Genomic DNA, 20,826 nt, shown 5'->3' with positions numbered 1-20,826 from the left:
CTGGTATGTGGACAGTGGTTAAATAATATTAAATGTTTAAAAACAGTATTTTTTTAATAATTTAAATAAAAAATATCAGATTATAATAAAGTTAAAAATGTATCTTGTTTTTAGAATCCCTTTAAGAAAAAGAAACTCCAGTGTACAATTTTTTAAATGACACATACACAACATTGTAAACCTCATGTATGGTAATGTTGATGTCGACCTGATGACAACTTATTTGTTGTTGTTGTTTAAGACAAAAGCATGGTATGATTTCAATTTTCTTTGACTTACATACTTACATACAAATCAGCAAATAAAACAGAACACACAAACACTGACACATACAATCATTTTGTGGCTAGAAAATTGGCAACTATTTTGATACTACGAGTATATATTTCAATACAATACGCTATGATAATCGACAGTCGAACATGGTGTCGCATGTCGAATGTGTAACGTGTTTACAGCACATGTCTTCGATCATGTTTGACACAAACAACAAAACATTTATATGTATATACATACGAATGTATATCAGCTAACAGCTTTGTTCGAAATGTAGATACGACCATAATGTGCTCTTGTGGCCTAATGGAGTTTTCTTTGCAAAAACAAATTGATCAAGACATTTTCCAACAACATTTTACTCTCTTTGTGGTTTTTACTCTGTCTTTTTTTAAAAAAAGAAGACAAACACTATCACTTAGGCATGTAAATACATAAACGCAGACATTAACAGCAGCGAAAACGAACAACATCGACGACGCCAAACAAACTAGGCAATTGGGTCACAAATTAGGAAAACTTGTTTCCACACAAACAAAGCAATGTGAGGCACTATCTGTCTGTCTGGCCAGGCTGTCAGACAGACAGATAGTGCCTCACATTGCTTTGTGCCTCACTTTGCTTCGACTGAATTGAATGCATGCGAATAGTTAATAACAGCTCCCCCATAATAATGGGGTGGTTAGTTGGTTGTTTGGCTGTTTGGTTTGAATGCACCTCCCGCCTATTTTTCCGATATCACGTCACTCATGCGCATATTTTTAACGCAGACAACTGAACTGAATTGGTTGTTGGTTGATTTGCCGGTATTGGATTATATTTACAAAACAAACAGCAAACTATAACAACATCGCGATGTTCATTCATTAGAATTATAACTGATTATAGCTAAGTGCAGTGTGTGTGAGTATTTGTGTGCGTATGTGTTTTAACGGGTTTTCACATAAATGGCTATTAGACACAATTCATTATGTCACTTATCTTTATTATGTATAATATGCAGTTGTAAAATGCTTTGCGCGAAAGAGAACAATTTGTGTTCTAATTTTGAATCGAAGAGGTTATAAATTAAACGTTGTATTTGATCCAGTAAACTCTTAAGCAAACAGTTTTTATGTGATTAGCAATGCCAGTAGATTTCAAATGATATGCACATAAGTTTAATCGATTGATTAAAACCGATACAAAAGTCTTATTATCTGATACGAGTTAAAAAATCCGTTTAAAAACTTAAGAGATCCAGATCTGTTATCCACAATGAAAATAATTATTATAATAGTATCGTTTTTGGCATAATGATACATATTTATGGTAAATATTTCAGACGAATCTGATACTTCTTCATAATCTACAACGTATACCAAATGTATAAGTGTGTAAAGATAATCGAATTTCTGAGCAATGATTGGTTAGAAGTGGAAAAGGACGATAAAAGCATACGAATATTGATTTATTGTATTTGAGGAAATTATCTAATAAATTATGAGCGACGATTTTGAAGAGCAATTTTAGGTCAAAAAATCTCATGATAGTTAGTTCACGGTTCAAGATAATAAGGACGAAAAAGACGCACAAGGATTTCAGTTAGAAGGAGGTCATGTTTTACAAAAATATTCCCCGTTCGCTTTGACTGAAAACTTGTCATCTCTTAAATAACCTACAAACCAAAGATACACTGGTGGCCAAAAAAAAAAAGCAACTGAAATTGCAAACTGAATAAATGACCTTTAACTTTGATGAAAATAAACTTATAGTGAATATTATATTCTATGAATAACTAAATTTTCTATATTGTATGGAAAACTAAATTTCTCCAATTTTTGCTTGGTCAAAACTAAAGCAACTTTTTGATATTTTCTTATAAATAGGCAAATTTTGCTAGTAATCGACAGCATAGCCATAATTTTTCATTACGGCAGTACATCAACGAGACATTAAATCAATAAAATGCTCAATTTGATCCTTGGGTACTTGCATCCTGAACATTTGGTAAGAGACTATGCCTGTTTGTTTGCGAAACTCTTTTCATTTTGCAATTTAAGATACTCCAAAGATTTTTTATAGGATAAAGATCTGAGGATTGCATTGGCCATTATAAAACTCAGATTTTTGACTGCCACAACCAGTCTTTTACATGTTTCGATGTATTTTTGAGGCTATTGTCATGCTGAAACACCTAAACAAGAGGTATATTTTCTTCACTGAATGAAACTATAGCGTTTTCAATTAATCTATATTAACAATCGGATGTGATATAGTAAATAAATCGAACTCCAGAAAAAAGAGAAACAGTCCAATACCACAGTCCAATACCACAGTCCAATCCCTTATCATCATCAAAATAAAACTTCGGGAAAATAGTACACCGCAAAATACTATATTTGCCTGCAATATTTGTAGAAATTCAGAAATCGATTTAAAAAAATTAAATTATTGATTATCATGACAATGCGAGCTCTCACACAACATCTAAAATTGCCTAATAGCCCTCTATTTGGCACTCAATGACTTCTTTTTATTCCCGAACATCGAGGAATGAATGGGTTATCAACGATTTTTGTCGCCAGATAGTACTTTTGAAGCACTCAAAAACCATTATTTTTGTGTGTATTAATTTGAGTGGAATAGGCGTTTCGACAATTGGTTCATTATTAGACCAGAAATATATATTAGGTAGAGGTCATAAATATAAGGAACTTGCCATGAAATTTAAAGGTTAATTAAAGTCAAAGGTTTTCATTTTTAAGGACATTTTCAAAAGAATTTTTTTTTATTTTAAATTGTTGTAATAAAAAATCATTTCGAGTGACACCAGGGCTCCATCATGTATGCGTTCTTAATTTGGGTATTTTTCGCATTTTCCCATCGAAGAGGCTGTAATTTGTTATTCTGAGTACTTGGTAGGTGACAAACCTCTTTGATATAGGTCCAAGATGTTATATGAAACTTCAGAACCATTTTTAGTATTTTGAAAATTTAAACTTCAGAGCATAATCCACAAAGAGTTAAGACAGCGGCTGAAAATGTTAAGAATATATTTGAGGGTAAGTTATCCCACAATATACACAGGCTAGGATTTTTATACCCTACATAAGGATGTTGTAAGGGTATTAAAGCTTTGTGTAGCCCAAAGAGTTTGTAATGCCAGGGAATGTTCTTCCTAGACCCAACTAATAATATACCGATCGTCATATCTCGATTTAGCCATGTGCGTCCAGCCGCTCATGTCCATTATAATTTGAAAACTCGCTACAGGTCACAGTTATGGACCAATCGTATTTTTCTTTCTGATGAAGAGCTGCAGGTATCATTTTTCCTGTGAAAGATCTACATTTATTCTTCTTCCTATAGAAGAGGTTCAGGTGTTATTCTTTCTTTGAAAGAGCTGTATTCATTCCTCTCCCTGCGGAAGAGGTGCAGGAGTCTTCTTTATGTGGAAGAGCTGCAGAAATTGTTCTTCCTGTAGAAGCGCTGCAGGTATTCTTCTTCCTATGGAAGACCTGAAGGTATTCTTCTTCCTGTGGTAAACTTCTTCTATACGATAGCTGCATATAATTCTCTTCCTACAAGAGCTCTAGGTATTCATTTCCTGTGGAAGCGCTGTAGGTATTCATCTTCCTGTGGAAGCGCTGCAGGTATTCTTCTTCCTGTGGAAGAGCTGCAGGTATTCTTCTTCCTAGAGGAAAACTGTAGGTATTTTTCTAACTATGGAAGAGCTGCAGGAGTCTTCTTCCTGTGGAAGAGTTGTAGGTATTCTTCTTTCTGTGGAAGCACTGCTGGTATTCTTCTTCCTGTGGAAGACCTGAAGGTATTATCCTTCCTGTGGTATTCTTCTCCTATACAAGAGCTGCATGTAATTTTCTTCCTAGTAGAGCTGTAGGTATTCCTCTTCCTGTGGAAACGCTATAGGTATTCATGGACTAATTTTGCATGTAGGTCCGATTCCAAGCAAAGAAGACCCAATTGTTTCATAACGATCGGTTAATTTTTAAGTGATGAAATGGACTAAAAACTATATATAAAAAAATTGAAAGGGATATCAAAGCATTGACGTGAATTTTAGGCATAGAACCTGGTATTCATAACTTACGATTGAATTTCATCTAACTTCCAAAACTATTTATCTTCCCCACAATGTATTTTAGAGAGTTAAAACGATATCTCAATATCACGAGAATCATGATAAATGTCGAACCTGCAATTAACTCCATTCTAAATTTCACTTTTTCTGGTTATTGTGGTGTAGCAGACATGTACCAGATCTCCATTATCTTTATGACACTTTTGTTTTCTTACAACCAGAACAACATGTCAGAGCAGCTTTTGACTAACAATTGCTCTTGACGAAGTAAACAAATTGCTTTAAAGAAACGATGTTCTTCCGGCCAATTATTATGTCCATAAACACGTAGTATCGAAGTTTTAATTGCTTTAAAGAAATTTTCATTTAAATACAGAACATGTTGATTTTATAAGCTAGACATGTGCTTGTTACAAACATACATATACATATGTACATTGATAAATAATGTATTCTAAATTGATTTATCTTATTTCATTTTTAAGACATCGAAGTATGTGAAAATAGAAGGTATTAAAAATGCCGACAAGTTTGGTATTTTTCTGTCTTTCATGTTTAAATGAGTACGATATTTTAAATCTTTAGTATAGTGTCGATATGCCCAATAGGCAGATTTTTTTATAAAACTTAACATAATTTTTACATGTATTTTTTTATTATATCGACTAATTTACTTTCTATTTCGTTTCATTTCAGATTGTATCCAATAATAAGGAATTGAAATTGTCTACAGTAACAGGTAATAATTATTGAAATAAGAAATAAAAAAGAAGAAAAATTCCAACATTTATTTCCTATTTCCTTTGAAACCGATAATAACAACAAACCATCCAATTCCTGATTAAATTTGAACTTTGTGTTGCATGTTTTTATGTTGTGGTTGTTGATTGGCCTGACATTGAGACACGCACACATGCCATACCTCCTCTTCAACTTCCATTCATAATTCAATTTTTTATGAAATTGATTTCCTTTTCATTTCTTAACCAAAAAGAAAATAAAAACAAAACTTTCGTTTTTCATTAATTTATGTAAAAAATACAACTACAACAACATCAAGCAAACAAAGAAAAGAAATTTCTCAGAAATTTAAATAACGCTGATGATGATGTAACAAATTCTTATTGTGTGTTTGTCAGCTTTAATTTTAATGAAAGTCTCATACCAAACTAATATAAATATACATATGTCTGCGATATAAACAAAAGACTTAAGACACAAACTCATCTTATTAAAAATTCCAAAGGCTTGGTTGGTATGGCTTAACAGCCAGGCCAGCCTCCAGCTTGGCATGTGGTAATAAAAACGAGATAAGCTTTCGTGTATATATTTTGAAAGTTGAAGCAAGGTTCTGCATGGCCGTATAGTATATCATACATATGTATGTATTAATGTCATATTTTTATATGTCATCTACATTGGAAATCTCAACTTTATTCACATGGGAAAATTTGCGTTTCAATATTCCAATTTGTGTTTTCGTTTATTATTCAATAAATGTTTGGCAAAATTTTAATTGCCTTCATTTCCAGGATAACAGATTAATTTTTTTCGTAAAGGAAATTCCCAAAAGAGTTTTCAAAAAAAAACTATTTTAATATCCACTCTCTCTCCCCTGCGGTTAAACAATAAAATCGAAATGTTGATATTGATTGCCAATAATTATTGTTATTTTATTATTAATTTTTAATTATCAATTTGCCTCATTATTTTTAATTACTTTAAATATATTTATACGTATAGATATTATATCTAGCATACCGTTCGTGACAGGTTAAGAAAAAAGAAATGAAATTCGGCTGAATTTTTATAATGAAATATTTTTATTTTAATAAACAAAAAATTTCACCTGCTGTTTCGGCCTCACTAGCCAGGTGGCCAAATTTAATGAATGGAAGAAAATATGTGTTTTATTAAAGAGGTGTGGTAAAGTTCATACTAATTAAAGCTTTGAGATTTATCCCCTTAAAAATATATATTTTTTATTTTATTTTTTATTTTTTGATCCCATATAGATCCATAAAAATCTACCTCTAGTTATACATTAAGAAAAATATTTTATAACAAAAATACGCCTTTTTATAATATTTATTTCTTTAATAAAACTACGCCTTGTTAGAGTCTGAGAAAAAATATTTTTATAAAACTACGCCGTGTTAGAGATTGAAAACAAAATTTTTTGTTAGAGACTAAAAAAAATAGTTTTTCTCTCGAAGGGAATAATAGTTTTCATCCAAACTTTGCACATCTTAATATTTCCTTCAAACTTGGTTTAAGTTCGAAGATGGGGAATATCGGTCCACTCCTTCTGGTACCTTCTCCACAAAATTGTCAAAATTGTGCTTACAAAAATTATATTAAAACAACATGCAAACAGACTATCCGATTTTAACGAAACTTTGTACAACATATTATCTTTACTAAGTCCAGATCAAGTAGGAAGATGGGACCATTGGTCCACTCCTTCTGGTACCTCCCAAAATTTGCAATATTTATAAATTCAATATCAGGCGAATGGAATGTACGATTTGAACCAAATTTTGCACAACCTATTCTATTAACCAAATCTAGATCAAGTTTGAATTTGGGAATCATCGGTCTCCTCCTTCTAGTACCTCCCCCACAAATGGTCTAAATTTTTCATAATGTATGGAATGTCCGATTTGAACCAAACTTTGCACAACCAATTATCTTTACCAAAAATAGATCAAGTTTGAAGATGGGACCCATTGGTTCACTCCTTTTGATACCACCCCCACAAAGGGTCACAATTTTGAATATTTATAAATCCAATATCAGGCGATTTGAATGTGCGACCGGTTATCATTACCAAGCCTAGATCCGGTCCGAAGGTGGGACCCGTCTGCCATCTCCTCTAGTACATCCTACCATAGAGTGAGGGTATATATCTGTCGGCAACGCCGACTCATCCGTTTTACTTGTTAAATATATGCCTTCTTAGGTCCTTGTTAAATATATGCCATCTTAGGGCCAAGCCTAATCGGTCCCTAAAAAAATATCATTTAAAAACTCCAAGCCTTGTTTGTCTCTGAAAAATATTCTTTATAAAAATCCACTCATGGTTGGTCGCTTATTTTTTTCCTTTATAAAAACACGTTGATGACGTTGAAAAAACTACACCTTGTTGGCTCCTAAAAATATTCTTTAAAAACTCCAAGCCTTATTGATTCCTAACAAAATATTCTTAAAAGCATTATTGGTCCCTAGAAAATATTACTTAAATAATCCACGCCTTGTTGAGGTTATTTTACCTTTGGAAAAGGCAAAATACAAAATTTAAGACCCCTAGGTTGGAAAATTCGACAGTCCTCAGGTAATCACAACCTTTTTCCAGGAACCACTTTCGATGGAACTGAATCGCCTTCATAGACCTCCTCGGTGAACTATGATGATCAGTTAAACTTTTTTGGGCGATTATGCGTGAACAAACATTTTTACGGCTAGATCTTCGTTCAATATCGAATGTATGCTGGCGGAAGAAATGTCAAAGGAGGCCTCTATCTCTCAAACCCTATTAAGACAGAGTTGATGCTCTCCACTAAGAAATGTAAAATCCCATTAACTTGGAAAAGGGATGTAGAGGAGCACATTAAGAAAGAGCTAATGTCACATTACTCATGCAAGGAAGATGGAGATTAAAACTAGAACCATCGGCTTCTCTCTTTATAATTGTATCCGTCTAAATTACATCTCAAGATGTTTTAAATCTGCAGAGCCTGTAATACTACCTACCTACCTAACATTGACAAAATATGCAATAGCGAAAAAGCTGGAATTTCCACCACATAGATCTACCTAATTTTTAATATAATAGACCACTGTAGAAATTGGTCTCTCATCTCTAACCTTCTTCTTAGGAATAATTCCCACCAACATTCATAGTTTTGCCAAAAATCTAAACTAGTCAAGCTATTTCATCCTCTGTTCTCTCCTTTCTTCTCATATATCCTCTCTGCAACCTACGCTTCTATGTCACATATCTATCTTGTTTTATCAGTTCACGTACGACAACCATGTTCTGTGGAACAACGACCGTTTTTGGACGACCTTTGTCTTTGAGCGAGCGTCAATGCACACATATCATGATAATCCTCGTCAGAAGTTGTAAAAAATTATAACACGAAAATGTTTAATAGATAATAACACATGGTCATACGCCAATGTAAATGTCAGATGGCATCAGGGAACACTGAGTGTTGCTTCGGGCAAAAAATTGGATGAGTTAATTCCATTTTTTTGGAAAACAAAACCACACATGATCGTACGCCCAATCACACTTAGTACTGAATAAGTTTATGCTTAACCAGTAAAGTAAGTAGTAAAGTCGGACTGGACCGACTATATGATACCCTTCACCACTTTGGGTATATTTTACATAGTCTCCTAATGCGGCAGCACTCAGTGCAAAAATATTTACCAGTTGATTCCAATTGATTTTTCAAGTCGATGTAACCAACACAACACATGGTCGTACGTAAAACCGTACTGAATAAGTTTATGCTTAACCAGTAAGGAAAGTAGTAAAGTCTGACTGGGCCGACTATATGATACCCTCTACCACTTCGGGTATATTCTACATAGTCATAACAGACGTCGCCTTTTCGAAAGAACACTGGCATGAAATTGAACGAAATATATATAGGAACATTTGTGCACCATTTCAATTAAATCGGACGAAAATATATATGGGAGCTATATCTAAATCTGAACCAATTTCCACGAAACTTAGCACACATTATTCTAGACTTAAATTAGTACGCTATGGCAAATTTCGTGCAAATCGAAAGATATATAAGGACTTTGGTGCACCATTTACTTAAAATCGGACAAAAATATATATAAGAGCTATATCTAAATCTGAACCAATTTTCCCCAATTGCAATAGGATTCGTCCTTGGGCCAAACAAATGAGCTGTACCAAATTTCAATCAAATCGGTTTATAAATGCGACCTGCACTTTGTCTACAATTTAACACCAACAGACGGACGCACATGCATAAATCGACTCAGAAAGTGATTGTATGCATATTCTCGAAAGGAACAAATGCACAAAGACATAATACCCTGTACCACAGTGTGGTGAAGGTTATAAAAATGTCTGTTGGAAATATTTAGATCTGTTGGCCGAAATATTATAATTTCAACACATTTATTTTTATTTTCTTCTCAAAAAATATAATATATTTATTTAGAGTGGAACCCGTTTAGATGTACATACATTTATCACAAAATTGAAAGTTCAAAAGCTGAATTCTTGTAATCTTAGTTTTGCTCTGAGAAAATAATAAAAGTTGTTGATGAATGATGAAAGCCAAAAAAGAGAAAAAGGCCAAGTCAAAGATTAAACGTTACATGAGACTTCGTTTTTTGTGGTGTTGTTTTAAGCCGCAGGAATACAAAAAGAGAAATATTGAAAACAAATTGAAAATGAAAACTGTTTAATGGCAGCAGCAGCAACAGTAGTAGTTGCAACAACAACAATAAAAATTGCTTAAATGATTGATTGACACTGAACAGGAGCAAAATAACAATGAAAGGCCATCATCAATTGGACATGCAAACCATTGGCAAGCAATTGGAAAATTGAACAAAAAACATTACCACAATAAAAAAAACAAAATTATTGAAAAGGAAAATTGACCAATGACGCCGTAATAGCTTCAAAACTAATCAGTCAGAGAGCGAAATGAAACCAAAGGCATTTTTCTAACCAAATATTGACATTGAAAATATGCGGCTTCAATTGATTTCGAAAAGATTTTGACAGTTGAACACGTTCGCCAAACAATTTTCAACGAAATGAAAAGTGAATGAAACAACGACGACAACAACGTGAACAACATTTAACAACACAAAATGCGCTATTTGCAGATATTTTATTGTTTCGGACTTTATATGGTCTATGGCTATGATACTACTTGTAGAAAACACCTGATGTTTTTTTTTGCTTCTCGTGTTGCGTTTTGTTTCATATCTTGATAAGATTTTACAAAATATCTGCACACACTCGAAAATTGTATTATGTATTCAAGTGCATTGTTTGAATGCATGTTTGCGATTTGATGCCTCCAAATGTGGTTGCAGGAAATGTTTCACCTTACATGGTGTTGTGTTAAATGTTGCACGTGTTTAGTGACGCGCGCACTTGCAATGTGTGAATTGTTGATGATTTCGCACTTTTTTCGTTAGCGCTACAACTATGATTTTTTTCATTGCTGTTGTTGATTGATGACCATGGATGAAAGTGTAAAGTTGCATCCAATTCAAAAACTTAGCAATGACCATTGACCATATCTAAGTCTAAGGATATTTATTGCCGGGAATGCATGCAACAATTAGATGGCAAAGCACTATCTTGAAAGATATATTGTTTTTGCGTGAAATTAGCAAATAAAATGCGTGGAAACAATGGATTCAAATTTGAAACTAATTGAAACCACGTCTTTATAAAAATACGCTATAAGTTAAGATACTTGTAAAAACATTTTACACGGACAAAAATAGACACCTTATAAACAAGGTTCTTGAACACTTCGACATAATCTTCCGGGGAAGAAAATCGTCGACCACACATTTCATTTTTTGATGTTCGGGTATAACAAGACAATCGGTCTCAGTCTCAACTGTACGTCATCTTTTGCTCTGTCAAAAATGCGCTGGATTGAACCGATGTGTGAGAGATCGCATCGAATCGATCGATCGTTTGAAACTAATTAATTGTGATAAAAAAAAATTTGTGACAAATTGGGACTGTACAGCGGTGTTTATCGGGCCAAGAAGCGCAGATTTGAACCGATGTATGAGAGGTCATATTTACGTGACGCACAATCATTCGTCTTCTCTAATTCGTTTTTCGAACTTCTCAGAAGACTTCAGTTCAATCTTTGTTGATACGATATACATTTGACAGTCAGTTACGCTCTCAACCACTTACTCTTAATTTAGTTCTGTTCAACACTGATTTAAACTTACCCCTTTAATTCCTGCTTTAGTTTCTGCACACTTTTAATACTTGTATAATTATGCGTTAAATGTAAACATGATAAATCACATTCACATTATCACTCTTCAACATCGTTTCTCTTTTAAACACGTCTCTCCCCACCATCAGATAGGGATATTACACAACAATGCTCCACCAACAATTTTAAACGGAGCTTAAATACGCCCGGAAGAAAATGAGATCACTACTCTTTAGTCGAAAACAACAACAATGCAATGCATCTCTCTCATCAACACACACACGAACTGAAATCATTATAACGGATTATAAGGGACAACAAGAATGACATTGATGTGACACATCACAGAAAACACTTGTTTTTATTTAATTTTTTTTTTGTTGAAAACACAACAATTTATATATTTTGTTGTTGTTGTATGTCTTTAGAATATTTTGTAATATTTTCTATACGGTATAACCAGGGTTTAAAATGCAGCATCAAAAAATATTAGCATTAGTCTTACAGAGCTACTGCTAAAAAATATTGACATTACGACTAAATCAGCAAACGACTAGCTTTTTTAGTTCGTAGCATCCGTGCTAAGCACGTATTGCACATGCGAGCTTTTTTTGTTATGACTAATCGGCAGTACGACTACATATTCATATTTCGCTGTCGACGAATAATCAGCCGAGGGTTGTTTTTATGTTTGTGTGTTGCCAACGCAGAAATTAGAAAAAAGGCATTTCATTTTGTGCGTTTTTATTTAATTTAAACTTGTCAAATCGCAATTAAAAACTGTCAATAATAGTACTAAAAACTAAATAATATATTAAATTAAACTCTTTAGCAAGTATTACTAATTGTATTTGTTCGAAAAATGAAATTATCATAATCGCGATTTTTAATTCTCTCATATAAATAATAAAATTTCAATGGACAACACTGAACTCGAAAAATGCTCGGGTTTTGTTTGCTAAAAATCTTGCTAAGCAGCCACAGTCAAGGTGCTTAGTCTTCATTGAAAGCTTTGGTTGTTAGTAGCGTTGACAATTATGTTGTAGTTGTTCATTGCTATTTTGTAACTGCTGACAAAATCAAGAAGCTTTAGTTTTGCTTGCTAAAATTATTCGTAATGTATTGCTATTTATTGCAGTTGTGCTTGGCTGTGCTGCATATTTTGAGGATGAATTTAGTTAGCAGTGCGGCAATTTTCTGTGTTTTTGCTATTTTGGCGTTAGCATTTTAAACCCTGGGTATAACTAAATATTTAATTACATTTGAAGGATTTTCAACCAACGAGTACAATTCACGACCGACCCGGCTTTTAAAATAGACAACTGAACGGAGAAGAAGAAGAAATGAATGCCAAAACAGTGTTGCCAATGTTACTGAGAAAAACAGTGTGCACAAAATAAACGCGATTAGACAGCTGGACATTATAAATGTAGATTATTTATATATACGAGGACAATGGAATATATAACGTAAGAAAAAGGGATAGAATAGTCATGTCTGAAGAAAAATTGTCCACGACACCAGAAAGGTGCTTGAATTAAATCCCCAAGTATCACGTAATCGAGGTTGACCAAGAAACATCTTTCGGGGAACAACAACCCAAGAATTAAGACAAAATAAGTTTATAAGGGGGGAAGATGCAAAAGTATTTTCAACCAAGTGACTGATCAAAGTCGGATACAGATATGAAGTACAAATTAATGTAGACCATTTACGCTCTTTTAATGTGTTAAAATTTACATAATTTTTAATATTGCAAATCTCTAGCGATTTTCACTTTATCTTGAAGCTTTCCTATTAGATTACAAGTGTTATCATATTTTAATATGGTTCAGTCTATGTTCATAAAATCGTATCAGTTTGTTTGCTGAGCCTACATGAAAATAAAAAAATACATCAATATTTCGTTTCTTTTTTCTAGTCACACACAATTTGAACAACTACAGTAATTACAACAATAATACAAAATAAATTATAGTTTACTTTAACTTTTCTCTTATTATACAATCAATGAATGATTTATTGAAATCATAACGAAAAAATAATAACATATTGAAGAAGATACAGGTAGTGAAAGAAAGACATGAACAACAAAATGTAATTATTCAAATTGTTGTGAAGTTTTCAAAACATTTCAACTCGAAGAGAAGATTAATTGAATTTACATTTCTACTACAACATGCAGGAGGGTATGATGTAATTTTAATAATTGTTTTTTTGTGGGTCGATATGAGGAAGAAGAAGTAGAAAAAATATTTAAAGCAATGGTCAGATGTTATATATTTTGACTTCCTATAATTGTATTTGAAAGCGCAGTGGAAGCTCTAAAAATAATAATATTATTTAAAAATCCACCCCCATCCACCTCTCAACAAATTCTTTAAAAAAATCAACGACTAAACTGGGACCTCTAAACATATTCTTTAAAAAAAATCCACGCATAAACTGGGACCTCTAAACATATTCTTTAAAAAATCCACGCCTAAACTGGGACCTCTCAACATATTCTTTAAAAATCCACGCTTAAACTGTGACCTCTCAACATATTCTTTAAAAAATCCACGCTTAAACTGGGACCTCTTAAAATACTCTTTCAAAAATCCACGCCTTTGGCAGTCCTTGAAAAAAAATGTTCTTTAAAAAATCCACGTCTCTGATAGTCCTCGAAAAATGTTCTTTAAAAATCCACGTCTCTGATAGTCCTTGAAAAAATATACTTAAAAAACCACACCTTAACTAGGACCTCATAAAATATTTTTTTAAAAACTCTACACCTTAACCAAGACCTCTTAAAATGTTCTTTAAAAAAATCACTTCTCTGATAGTCCTTGAACAAATATCCTTTAAAAACTCCAGGCCTTAACCACGACCTCTTAATATATTCTTAAAAAATCCACGCCTTAACTGGGACCTCTTAAAATATTTAAAAAACCATGTAAAATCTCAACATATTGTTAAAAAAACTCCACGCCTTATCTAGGACCTCTTAAAATATTATTTAAAAACTCCACGCCTTACCTAGGACCTCTTAAAATATTCTTTTAAAACACCACGCCTTAACTAGGACCTCTTAAAAAATTCTTTATAAACTTCACGCCTTAACTAGGACCTCTAAAACTATTTGTAAAATATACATGACCAAAACAGGGCCCTCAAAAATTTTTTTATGTTTTAAAAAGTTTGGCCGGGTAAGTAATGTCGGTCTGTCTTATTATATGGAGGTTATACCAGGGTGGGTTTGTACGAAATACAAAATTAAAGACTCAGGTTGAAAAAAGGACCAGAATATCGAAACTGGGCGGGACCTTTTATTGAGGCTATTCAAAAAATGTAACTTAACTATTCATAGAAAACTTCTTCAATCCATAAAATACCTCTTCTTTCCATGGAAGATCTCTTCTATCCATAGAAGACCTCTTCTAATATCCGTAGAAGACCTCTTTTATCTGTAACAATAATTCTACCAATAAAACGTATCTTATATACATAGAGGATCTCTTCCATACCTATACGACTTCTTCTATCCGTATAATATCTCTGCTATCCCTAGAAGACCTCTTCCATCATCGAAAATATTTTCTATTAATAGAAGACCTCTTTTATTAATGAAATGCCTTTTATATTTATAGAAGACCTGCTCCTACTTCAGGAAGTCTTTTTTATCGATATAATCTCTTCTTTATATTACATTTTACATTTATATATTTTGATCTGCATTTCTAACCTCTAAAAATTGCCTCTCTGTCATTCCAGATAATTCCCCACCAACAACATCATGATTAAATTTAAAATAAGGCTTCTAATAGCCTTTGTCGCCATATGCGTTGGCTGCAGCGCCGCTGTACTCTCATCAGCCCAACTGCCCGTCGAAGCACGAGGTGGCGATGGTGATAGTTTCGAAGAAGATGATGACCCCGTTATTTCGACCAGCTATGTACTGCCAAATCAAATTTTCAATGATGGAAAACCTTACTACGCTGCCAAAGATCCTATTTCCGGTCAATTAGATTTCAATGTTAAAAAGCCAGCTGGTATTGAGACTTCAGCAAATGAAGTCGTTGATCCGAATGAGAAGACAGTCATAACTTCTTCATCGCCGAATATTCATGATTTTCTTAATCTCCCGGTTAAATATTCATCATCGAAATTTGTCTATCCTCTGGTTTCAAGTTCTTATGCGAATTTGAAATATCAGGGAAGTAATAAAAATTATATCACCAATAAGAAGCCGACGCAAGTGGTGCAGGCGACGCTGGCACCAAATTATCATACGGCCAATTATTTTACATTGCCCACAACTAAATTGACACCGGTGCCACCAACACAGCCCAGCAGTTCGACAAGTAGTAGTACAACAACGACAACTACAAGTACTACTAGTACCACTAAGAAGCCCACCACAACTTCTACGTCGACTTCAACATCAACAACCTCTACTTCGACCAGTACCACAACTTCCACAACATCGACATCTACATCGACCACCACCACCACAAAAGCTCCAGTTCCAACCCAAACCACATTGGCCACATCATCTGCCAAATATACCACATCGAGTAAGCGACCAACTACAACAACTACCCCGGTACCCAAGACCACCACAACCCGTAAGAAGTTTGTGCCCACCAAGAAATATAGCCCTTCGACGACTGGATCTACCAGCACCACCGCCATGCGTTTCCCCGATCAACAGCAATTCAATGTGACAACCAAACCCACCAAACCAACAACAACTGCCGTGCTCACCACACGCCATCCCACACCATCTGCTGCCATTTTCCCCACTGAAGCCACAGAAAGCAAGGACTGGTATCCCGCTCCACCCAGTACAAGTACCACCGGCCAACCTGTTGTTTTCACCGAAGATCCTACATCACCACCCGCATTCAGTCCTCTGCCTACTAGCACCCGCATACCCGAACTCGATCCCGCTGATGTTTATCACACTTTGGATCAAAAGAATGTGGAAAATAAATTCGAACAAAAACCCAGCATGACATTGGCCGATATTTTCAATAGCTTGGCTGAGGAAGAATCCGCCGTGGCTGCCGTAAGCAATCCTTCGCATCAGGGACTAGATGCCCAAGGCAATTTAATGGAACCCTTAGATCCCTCGAAACCATCACCATTTGCCATGCAACAGAATTCGGCACGTAGACCTCAGGCTCCACCCACAAAGCCAACCTTCAGCGCCACCAGTAACACCCCATCCTCGCTCAATGGTCAGGTGATTTCCGGCAATCAAGAGAACTTCAACAACGAATATGTTTCGTATCAAGTTCAACAACCCAATATAATGCAATATCGTCCCGCACCAGGAGCCATAAATAATGTGGTCATTTCGCCTGGACAAAATTCTGCCTCCTTTGTTTTGGGTAGTCAACAGCAAGTGGGCGCCAATTCATTTGGCAGCGTTGAAAAGGAACCACTATTCTCCAAGGAACATCCCGTCCAATATGGTACCGTTATCAATGAGGACATTAGCACCTTGAATCGCCAGCCACCTCCCAGCCCACCAACACCTTATCAGGAAATGCCCAAACCCGTTCCCACTTCGAATTTCCATCAAAATGGTAACTATGGCACGGATGCAGTGAGACCTGATATTCCCAGACCTTCGGGTAATAATGTGTACCAAGAAGCCCCACCAGCTGCTCCCTCACCATATCAACAGTTGCCATTGATTGGTTCAAATATTCGAAATAAAAATCCCGCTCAAAAACCCCAGCCACCTCAACAGCAACAACAACAATCTCCAGTAGCCATGCAAGGAGCCGGCGTTGGATCTGTCCAATCGGTTGACCCTCAAGAGAATGCTGATCCCAATTCGATCACCTTGGGTTCAAATCAAAATACCAAAGAATTATTAGTATCCACAAATATTCGTTTCCCCGCCAATGAAGAACAATCGGCTGAGGTACCCTCGCTACCCGTTTCGAATGGACCACCAGCTGGACCCCAAGTTAATGGTCACGCCCAACCCTTGAGTCTGCAGCAAATACAAAATAGCAATACTGTTGTTTTCCCCAAATCCGAAGAGACCGTTAGTGGTACGGTGGTAAGTGCTGATCCCGCAGCTGTACAAATCCAAAAACATGAAGTTCTAACTATGAGTCAACATCAACAGAAATTGGTAAGATATTTTAAAATTTTCAGGAGGTTTAGAGGGGGTACGGTGTACATGGATATTTTTAAAGAAGTAAAAAAAGAGTAGGTTCGATTCGGCCGAACATTTTAAACGATGCACAATGAAGTGCATATTTAAAATACCAAAAATTGCTCGGGACCGTTGGGGATCTTCGTTGTAAATTATCTATTAAAAGGATTTTGATCCTTAGAGAAAACGAAGTACCAGATTAAAGAGACTTAGGTTGGAAAATTCCGCTAGGTTATTGAACATATGTTGTTTAATTCCCCAAGAACCCGAAATTCCACATTACAGCCAAGTGACAACACGGAGAGGTCAGAGTCCACAATTGAGATAAAAGAGAGGCTTTGCATTGTTAAAGTCAATCAGAGCCGTTGTTTGGTATCTATCATCCACTACGCCACCCCCCGAGACTTTAATACCTCAACGAAAATCCCACTATATAGAAATATCCATGTACACCGATAAAAATTTGATCTTGGATATTATTTTTCAATAATAAATGTCCTTTCTCTTCACAGAATTTCCCGACATCGAATGAACCCAATACTCCCGCGACCCACATGGTACCGCCTCCACGATTCCCACCACCACTACCCAACAGCATTAACGAACATGAATTGCAAAAACCAAACCGGCCTCATGGTGGTCCACAATATCCCTTCAATGAATATACCCGTAAACCCATACCCGGTATTACTCGCCCCAATCCCGACCGTCATTTACCCAATATTTTACCACAATTCCGACCAAGTTCGAAGGTATCCACTGGCCATCCTCAACAGACTAATTTCAATCAGGAACCCGGCAACATCTTGGTAGGTGGACCTCAACCTCCTCACCTGAAACGTGGTCCCAATGTAGGAGGAAATCCACAATTTTCACATCGTCGCCAGCCTTTGGGTGGTCAACCTAACCGTTATCCCTTGAATCGTAATGTGGATTATGCCTCAGTTGGACCACCACCACCCCAATTAGCTCCGCATGAAATTGCCAACAGACGTATTTATCGTGTCTCACCTTACGGCGGACAAGGTATGCAATATTTGGAACGTCCTGGTGCATACCCACCACTACGTAGACCCCATATGCCACCACATGGCTTGAGACCAGCTGAATCGTTGAATGTGGAGAGACATGTTATGTCTCCAGTTTTGGAGAAATTGCCCGCTTTCGAAGAAGAAGATTTGGTTATCAACGATCCACCACAACCCATTGCTCCCAGCAAAGAGTCGTCCCTGGTCAATGATGCTAAATTGGAACCTGTTGTCACCTTACAAATGTTGCAATCCCAAAAGAAGGCTGTCTCTTTGCCAAATGACGATACCGGTGCCGGTGAAATTCAGGTACCCAGTTTAGATGAAGCGGAAGAGGAAATTAACCAAGCTGCAGAATCGAATAATCGCAATGGTCTGTATGTGGTTTACCCCTTGGCAGGAGATAAGAAATCGGGTGATAAAGTTTCGGATGATTTGAAAAATAAATTACCCGCCGTGGCTCATGTTGAACCCCCCACCGGTAGTGAATACCAAAATACACCCTTCTCCGTGGTCCGCGATGAACCACAGGAACCAATTCTGAAAAATAAGAAACCCGTTTCCCTGCAACAACAACAAAAGGCTCAAGCTGCCAAAGACACCTTCCCATATCCAATTGAAAAACCCGATCCCTCATACAGTGAACTGAATAAGCCAGCTAAGGTACCCGGTGTCCTGATTGCACCCAAAATCATTAATGGAGCCTATGGTACGGGTACCGTGGCACCCATTGCCATTGCCTACACCCCCACTGAACCCACACCCCATATCAAAAAAATGCAACAGGAACAGCATCACTATCAAATGCAACAACAACAGCAATACCAGCAGCAGATGCAACAACAACAAAAACATCAGGAACAGCAAATGTACTCAAATGTGAATTTGGCCACACCGGTCATTAAGGAAATTCGTCAATTCGATGATGAGGCTGCCGATAGGGGACATGATGTCGATTTGCGGGGTCAGAATTATGAAAAGAATTTCATGGCTCCCTTCTATCCCAGTGTTAGTTTGGACTCAGTGACCAGTACCCCATCGAATGGTTGGAATATTTTACAATCGACCACCAAGGAACCTTTGTACAGCAAGAATAATATCGATCGTTCGGATGTGAACTCAGGTGATTCCAATAACAATAAGGAAGGAGGACAGGAGGATGAGGCCGCTGAGAGCACTACTTTGAAATCTTTTGAAATGGATAAATTCCAACCGGAGTTACAGGGAGGTTTCAAACCCATCTATCCACCTGGTTACAAATTGGCAAATGAAGATGAGGAGCAGGAACAATTGCAGAAACATGAAAGCAATAATATACCCTTGGCATTGGCCAGTCGCATGGAATTGCCACTGCATTTACAGCAAGCCCTTCCGTCGTCATCCAGCTCGACTTCTTCCACAACCTCTACCACAACTGTTAAACCTTTGTTAGACGAAAATAAAGAAGTCGACAGTAGTAGTACCAGTACCACCAAGGCCCCCGAAACCACCACCAAACGTATTAAATCGAAATTCGAAACCAGTTTGGCAGCATTGTTGTTCGGTGACGATGACACCGATGACGAAGTGAATGCCCAAGCCGAGGTGCCACGAGAAGAACCGCAGGCCCGCAAAGAACCAACCAAAGCCATGATGAGTGGACCAAGAAGTATACCACGCATGGGACCACGTAGTTTGAAAATTTAAATTACCAATAAGAAAAAAAAACAACGGAATAAAAAAAATTAAATTAATTAAAGAATTTTCTAGGCATTTTTCACAAATTCTAATCTTATTATTATTATTTTGTAGCTATAATTTATTATAATTATTATTATTTATTAAATAGGTATTTAAAAAACAATATATTTATAATATTTAATATTTAAATAATTTGCTTTAAGAAAAGAAAAAAGAAAACAAACATACAACAAAATATTTCAATACCGTAAACTTCTCAACATATATACGTACATTTCTATCCGTAATATATACAGATATTCACATAATTCACACTCATAGTAAGGAACTGCTTTCTATCATCATCCACCCACCACCACCACCACCACCAATTGCCCAAAGTTGCAACTCTTGCAAGTCTAATTTGAAATTTGTTGTAGCAAATTAACATCGCGGTTTCTTATTAGACTTGCGATTTGTTGAACTTGATTTAATCTCAGAGATAACTATCACTGTCTTCTCGATTTCTATGTCTATCATATTCATTTTAATAATCAAATTGATTCATATAAAATATTATTTTTTTATTTATTAAAGTATGAAAAATAAAATGTATAATTTTATTTAAATAATTTAAACGAA

At 35.7% G+C, this 20,826-nt stretch overlaps 1 protein-coding gene across 1 annotated transcript; it reads left to right on the top strand.

Annotated features, from left to right (window-relative positions):
- Window positions 1-15,115: 15,115 nt before the first annotated feature.
- Window positions 15,116-20,215, top strand: LOC133326044 (proteoglycan 4). The gene is made up of 3 exons (XM_061534718.1): window positions 15,116-17,473; window positions 18,010-19,291; window positions 19,379-20,215. The coding sequence occupies exons 1-3, from the start codon at window positions 15,116-15,118 to the stop codon at window positions 20,209-20,211; spliced, it is 4,473 nt and encodes a 1,490-aa protein (XP_061390702.1). The 3' UTR covers window positions 20,212-20,215.
- Window positions 20,216-20,826: the final 611 nt, after the last annotated feature.

The sequence above is a fragment of the Musca vetustissima genome, unplaced genomic scaffold, assembly GCF_032173495.1.
Source record: "Musca vetustissima isolate MV318-11 ecotype Yass unplaced genomic scaffold, APGP_CSIRO_Mvet_v1 utg6387, whole genome shotgun sequence".
Classification (NCBI taxonomy): domain Eukaryota; kingdom Metazoa; phylum Arthropoda; class Insecta; order Diptera; family Muscidae; genus Musca; species Musca vetustissima.
Note: the sequence above shows the minus strand (reverse complement) of the source record. Positions and strands in the feature narration are given on the sequence as shown.

What these genes read in the sequence shown, in the direction of transcription:
- LOC133326044 (XM_061534718.1), top strand. Translation starts at nt 15,116, where the DNA reads ATGATTAAATTTAAAATAAGGCTTCTAATAGCCTTTGTCGCCATATGC. An exon ending in GTCAACATCAACAGAAATTG is followed by an intron (nt 17,474 to 18,009) that starts GTAAGATATTTT and finishes TTCTCTTCACAG; the next exon opens with AATTTCCCGACATCGAATGA. An exon ending in CCCCACTGAACCCACACCCC is followed by an intron (nt 19,292 to 19,378) that starts ATATCAAAAAAA and finishes AACAACAAAAAC; the next exon opens with ATCAGGAACAGCAAATGTAC.